This window comes from Protobothrops mucrosquamatus, unplaced genomic scaffold, assembly GCF_001527695.2.
Source record: "Protobothrops mucrosquamatus isolate PMUCROS unplaced genomic scaffold, P.Mucros_1.0 scaffold9539, whole genome shotgun sequence".
Classification (NCBI taxonomy): Eukaryota; Metazoa; Chordata; class Lepidosauria; order Squamata; family Viperidae; genus Protobothrops; species Protobothrops mucrosquamatus.
Window position 1 is genome coordinate 19617 of NW_015395328.1, and position 6526 is coordinate 26142.

At 42.4% G+C, this 6526-nt stretch overlaps 1 protein-coding gene across 1 annotated transcript in view; it reads right to left on the reverse strand.

Annotated features, from left to right (window-relative positions):
- Positions 1-2499: 2499 nt before the first annotated feature.
- LOC107301004 (negative elongation factor C/D-like) overlaps positions 2500-6526 on the reverse strand; it is a gene marked incomplete at its 5' end in the record, with an annotated part of 5723 nt that continues 1696 nt past the window's right edge. Inside the window, 3 exons of the mRNA XM_015830277.1 lie at positions 2500-3258; positions 4285-4414; positions 5643-5783. Of these exons, the coding sequence (XP_015685763.1) occupies positions 3224-3258; positions 4285-4414; positions 5643-5783 (306 nt within the window). The remainder of the gene's footprint in view (positions 3259-4284; positions 4415-5642; positions 5784-6526) is intronic.

Here is a 6526-nt window from a genome sequence, read left to right on the forward strand (position 1 = left end):
CGAAAGTTGAGGATGAGTGGCACTGTCTTGGCTTGGTTCTTCTCCTTCCTCTGGGGTCAGTTCCAGTTGAAGTTGGGGGAGGGGGAAGATCTAGCCCACAGCCCCTACTGCGTGGGATGTCCCAGGGCTCAGTTCTCTTTTCTCTCCTAGTTCACACACACGAGGCCGCAAGGTGAGGTAATCCAATGGTTTGCGGTAAAATATCAATATGAATATACTCAGCTTTCAATCTCCACTCTGGGCTGCCTGAACGATGCCATAGATTTCCTGTCTCAATGCTTGGAAGCTGTAAGGGTCTGGATGAGGTGCAATGGGCTAAACAAGACAGAGTGGCTTTGGGTATTTGGGTAGCACTTGGTCTTATGGCTCCCTCTAGAAAAGCAGGTGGCAGCCATGGCCAGGAGGGCCTTTACACAACTTAGGGCAGACATGTCAAACTCGCGACGTCACGTGACGTCGTGCAACGTCTCGGCATGGTTTTGCCATTGCTGGCAATGGGGTGGCCGCAGCTTCTGGATGACACGTCCAGCCTGCGAGCCGGCAGTTTGACACCCCTGCCTTAGGGTGATGTGCCTGCTGTGCCTGTTCCTGGATTGGGTGGCTTTGCTCACAGTCACTCATGCCCTCTTCTGCACTGAGCTTTACATGGAGCTGACCTTGAAGTGCCTACTGAAGCTTCAATTGGTAGAAAATGCAGCTGCACTGGGAAGAAACGGTATCGGATAGTCAACATATACAACACCAATGCTTTGTGAGTAGCATTGGTTACCAGCAGTGTTTCCAAGTGCAACTCAAGGTACTGGTGATCACCTTAGAAGCCCTACATGGTTTGGGGCTGGGTTACCTTAGGGACCATCTTCTCCCAATCATTTCTACCCATCCAATTCAGGCAGGCAGGTCGGTCTCGTTAGCCAAGGAATGTCAGCTGGCAGAAAGCAGGAGATGCGCCTTCTCTGCCTTCCGGAAGATTCTTCCTTCAGATATCAGGATGACCCCAACCCTGTTGGCCTTTCACAACTGCTGGCCTTCACACAACTGTAAAATTGTGTGTCCAGGCTTGGAGACCAAATGTGTTAAGGACCCCATTTCCTGGCTGTGTTAACATCCATAGTAACAAGTTTTACTTAGTGCAATATATATTTTGTACTTTTAAATTATTTTAATGTTTTATAATGTACGCTACCCAGAGTCCACTTGTTGAGATGGGCAGCTATAGAAATAAAATAAATAAATAAATAAAACAATCATGTTTAATTCTTTTTGAAATGTGTAATATTTGGGGGCAGATTTCTTAAATTATTTTATTATGTGAAACTAATAAGGATGTCAAATTTCCTACTCTCTGTGGCAAATGCATAGACTAAACCCTAGGCAGAAAGGCAACCATTCAAAGTTTCATTTGCGTCAAAACAAGTGACTTATGTCCGGTCCACTGCACTTAACGACCCCGACATCCTCATGGTCAGGTGATCAAAATTTGGACATTTGGCAACTGACTCATATTTAAGACGGTTGCGCTGTCCCTGGGTCATGTGGTCGCTATTTGTGACCTTCCCAGCTGGCTTCTGATAAGCAAAGTCAATGTAGGAAGTCAGATTCGCTTAATAACCATGTGATTCATTAAAAACCTTCGGTGATTCGCTTAACAACCATGGCAAAAAAAATGTAAAATTGGGCACGACTCACTTAACAACTGCCTTGCTCAGCAATGGAAATTCTGATCGCAACTGGTCATAAGTCGAGGATTTCCTGTGGGTTCTCCCCCCCCCCTTTTCAGTTAACCAGAACTACGTGCTCCCTCCCTCCTCTCACCCCAGATCAGGTTCTTTAATGTATTTATGTGGTGCCTTCAAGTCAGTCTTGACTCTTAATTACCTAGAAAAGTTTCTGAAGTTTTCAGTGTTTTCAAAAGCGTTTTGCCATTGCCTCCTTCCTAGGGCTGAGAGAGAATGACTGGCCCAAGGTCACTCAGCTGGCTTTGTGCCTAAGATAGGACTAGAACTCAGTCTCCAGTTTCTAGCTATACTACTGAACTTGCAAAATACATGTCATACACTCTGGCTCATAAGCCATTTAGTTAGGATCAACAGACCCAGTGAGTTCAATGTTTTGGGTAAACCCAGCTAATATATGAAGAAAACTGATGTCTATTTTTCTACCCGCTTATTAAAAACTATACCAGTATATCACCTTTTCAGTATTTTCCACCAGTGTTGTTGGTCTTGCAAATTGAAACAGTGAACACTACAATCCACAGGCGCAACAGTTTTTACTCAAAAGGAAATTTATTAAAAATTACAAGCTGTCACACTTCTCACTCATCTGATATGTAGCGAGAAGACATATCTGAAAAGTTACATGTTACTATACTGTATATGCTATGCATTTAGAGAAATGTAACAGCATATATATATATATATATATATATATTTCCCTCAAAGTAATGAAACTTACCGATAATGGTTAATATTTTAATTATTTTCTCCTAAAACAACACTACCTGTGTTTCTTTGCTAGGGTTCACAAACAAACATTTGTGATGCACAAATGATTTTCTTTTTTTAAAAAGAATTCAGAACTGGAATGCAACAGATGCTAAGCATAGGTCTGTTTCTCAACAATCATCCATGGTGGTTGATTTACAAGCTACAATGTTAAAAAGACATTGTAAGGAGGTTTATCGAGACTGAGGTCCATCAAAGGATAGGATTGGGAGACCCAACATATGTGAGGGTGCCCTGATTGGAGAAAGTTTGCGAACAGGTGTTTTCAGATGGGGCATATCTGATAAATATTTTCACCAGATGTTTATAAGATTGTCAAGAATGAGAGCAAGTGTGAGAGACTAATGCACTGCTTTTCCAGTCTACAAAACTGACTGGAACACAGCCAGAGTGGAGAGAATTCGTAAGACGGTGTCAGCTCTACCTACTAGAAGTAACCAGTCATACACTACACAATGAATTTCTTAAGAACATCACTGCTGTCATACTTCACTAGGTCATATATTTGGAGCAAGCAACCATCTTTTCAGTTCTTCAAGAGGACCAAGGTTTGAAGTAGTGACAACCTGTGCCAGTAATTGCTTTCTACACAAGTAAAACTGACCAGTGTAAGTTCCTACTTAACTTGAAACCTATCAGCAAACCATTTGAATTTCTTTATGCAGCACGAAAGAGGCCTGGTCACCAGTGTCTTCTGGATGCGGAGTTCCTCTCCTAATTCAGCTGACCATGATGAAATTCGATTTGCAGTGAGCTTTAAAGAAAACAAACAAGACAGGTTGACTTGGAGTAGAATTTATGTGCCTAAATCTTTTGATTCAAATGGAAAGCAGGGTCTGACTGTATGCATTCTTTTAACACTTTAATCCATTCTTGTAAAATATTCTCCAGTTCTCCATAGTCACATACAGTACAGTATAATATATCTCAGTGTCTGCTGGAGTGGGCAGCTGTAATAAATTTAATGAAATAAATCTATTTTCATAGCACATTCTTACGATTGCTTATGCCACAAAAGTTAACCTTTTAACATGTCACTTGATTGTACCAACTGTTGAATTTTACTGATCTGCACCTCTGTAGCTTAGACCAGTGTTTCTTAAACTTTTTTTCCTCCCACTTTTGAAAATTATGGAGGACCCCAAAATATCTTTTTGTTCATATGGGTTATATTCATTGATACTTATCGTATTAAAAATTAAAATGGACGCATTCATTGTTGCTGCTGTTTCTCACAAATGTTTGATGAGATTTTAATATTGTAGGCTGGCAAGTAACTTTGATTTCCAGGACCCCTGAGACAGTCTTGGGGGACCCCCAGAGGTGGTTAGACAACACTTTAAGCAATCCTGTCTTAGACCATAGAGTAATACAGCTCTCCTTCTACCAGCTCAGCCTTAATTTAAGATGCTTACATGTCTTCAGAGGTATCCAGAATCAAAAGTCAGGATAGAAGCCTTGAAAGCATGATTGAACGCCCTTCCCTTTTTAATGTGCATTGCATGCAGAATTTAATTGCAGCATCATGGCCCCCATCTTGGACTTTTTTACTGTGGAAACACGGGTTCTGTGCAGGTTTTCCTGCAGTCCAGCAAACACCCTGAAAAGATGAGATTGCTGCTACCTCGTAAAAACATCTGACCTTTTCAGTGGTGAAAAGCATCTGAAGAGGGATTCTGCTCAGACGTTCTCGAGGTAAATTCTTTGAGATGTGACTGCGTTCACTGCATGTAAACAGGTTGCAAACATGAAACAAAAATGCTGTGCTGGGAAGATTTACCTATGAACTCTGTCACCGGGTCATGTTCACCTTCTGTCTTAATTGTTCCTGCAATGCTGTCATTTTCCAGAATTGGAAGAAAAAGCTGCACGAAGTCAGAGGTGTAGGGAGGAGCAATCACATCCAGTACCTATGAAATCAGATAGCAGGAAAAGACTGTGGGCTTCATTGTGGTTGTTACTGTTGTTTTGGGGGCAATAATTTTATTTTAAAACATTTAGAAAATACATTGCTGCACAAAAGAAAAAAAGGATAATTAAAAAAGGAATCGCGAAATGAAGAATAATATTTGTAACTGTCATAACATTATTTTTCTCGATTTTCTGACAGTTTCATTCTTGATATTTGGAGCCTAACATCAATCTTGCCAAATTCAATTAATTAATTAAGCGTTTTGATATGGCCACCCACTCGCTCTCAGTGACTCTGAGCACCTTGCAAAAAATAAAAACCCAATATACAAACTGTAAAAGCAATACCCCCCTCTCCAAGAGGGAGGAAAAAATTAAGAATGTCAACGGACCCACAGGGAGCACCAGTTATATCACACCAGCTTGCAGTAGTACTTCTGCAATACCAAAAACCAAGAAAGACACCCTGAAGTTCTTCTAAGCCAGCAGTGTCCAACACTGGCAACTTTTAAGACTTGTGGACTTCAACACTCCCCAGTCAGCATGGGTGGCTGAATAATTCTGGGAGTTGAAGTTCACAAGTCTTAAAAGTTGCCAAGGTTGGCCACCCCTGTTCTAAGCAGTTTCTTTTTGTTCCTCACCTACAGACAGAAGTTTTGCCAAATTAAAGCAAACTACTAACATCAGTGAAGATATACTCTGAGAACATGATAGCAGCGTTCCAATATCTCAGGGGATGCCACAAAAAAGAGGGAGTCAAGCTATTTTCCAAGGCACCTGAGGGCAGGACAAGAAGCAACGGGTGGAAACTAAGCAAGGAGAGAAGCAACCTAGAACTAAGGAGAAACTTCCTGACAGTTAGAACAATTAACCAGTGGAACAACCTGCCTCCAGAAGTTGTGAATGCTCCAACACTGGAAGTTTTTAAGAAGAGACTGGACAGCCATTTGTCCGAAATGGCATATAGGGTTTCCTGCCTGAGCAGGGGGTTGGACTAGATGACCCCCAAGGTCCCTTCCAACTTTATTGTTATTATTAACTTCTTGGGAGGAGCTCTCTTGACCTCTTTTATCCCAACCAAGCTATCTAAACTTTGCTGTCTCTTGCTTCTTCTCTTTAATGCAGCCCCTCCCTCCTGGGAATCTGGATTACATTTCACCACATCAGTGCAAATCAATCCACCTGCACATCATTTTAAAACTCTTAACTATCCAAATATTTACTGACCTCGGTCACAAAATATCTGATCAGAGATATATCCGTGTCCAACTTCTCCAGGCATTTCCGGATATAGCTGACCACTGGGAGGACGTAGCCACGGCTCAACAAGTGAACCATTCTGTCCAGAAGAGTCTTCTTAAGTTCCAGCTGAGAAAAGAGATGGTCACAGTATATTTGAAGTCCATGAAGTTGTGTAGCAATTTCCACTGTTAGTGGAGAAAATATTAGGTAAAGGTTTCCCTGTCCAGTCATGTCCGACTCTAGGGCACGGTGCTCATCTCCGTTTCTTGGCCGAGAGAGCCAGCATTGTCCAAAGACGATTTCCGTGGTCATGTGGCCAGAATGGCTATATACCAAAGCCACGGAGCGCTATTACTTTCCCAGTGAAGTGGCACCTATTTATCTACTTGCATTTGCATGCTTTCAAACTGCTAAGTGGGCAGGAGTTGGAGCAAGGACAGTAGCTCATCCCATCACACAGCGCTCGGGTCTTGAACCAGGGCTGTCAGCTCTCCAGTTGACAAACTTAAGAGTATTTAACTGCTGAGCCATTGCGCCCCCCCCGAGAAAATATTATTCAAGTGTAATTTTTGGCATGCAGGAGAACTATCTCATAGAATTTATGTTCTTGGCTCCATAGGAAAATAGTTTTATGCTCTGTTTATGACATGGGTGGAAAAAATATACTCTGCAAGACCGAGTGGCTGTGGTTACCGGCGCCCCGGCATAGTCAGCTGATTCCATCGCTGACTATAGGGGGCGAAACTTTGGCCCCCTCGGAGAGGGTACGCAACTTGGGTGTCCTCCTGGATTCGCGGCTGACGCTGGAAGACCAGTTGTCGGCCGTGACCAGGGGGGCGTTTTATCAGGTTCGCCTGATTCACCAGTTG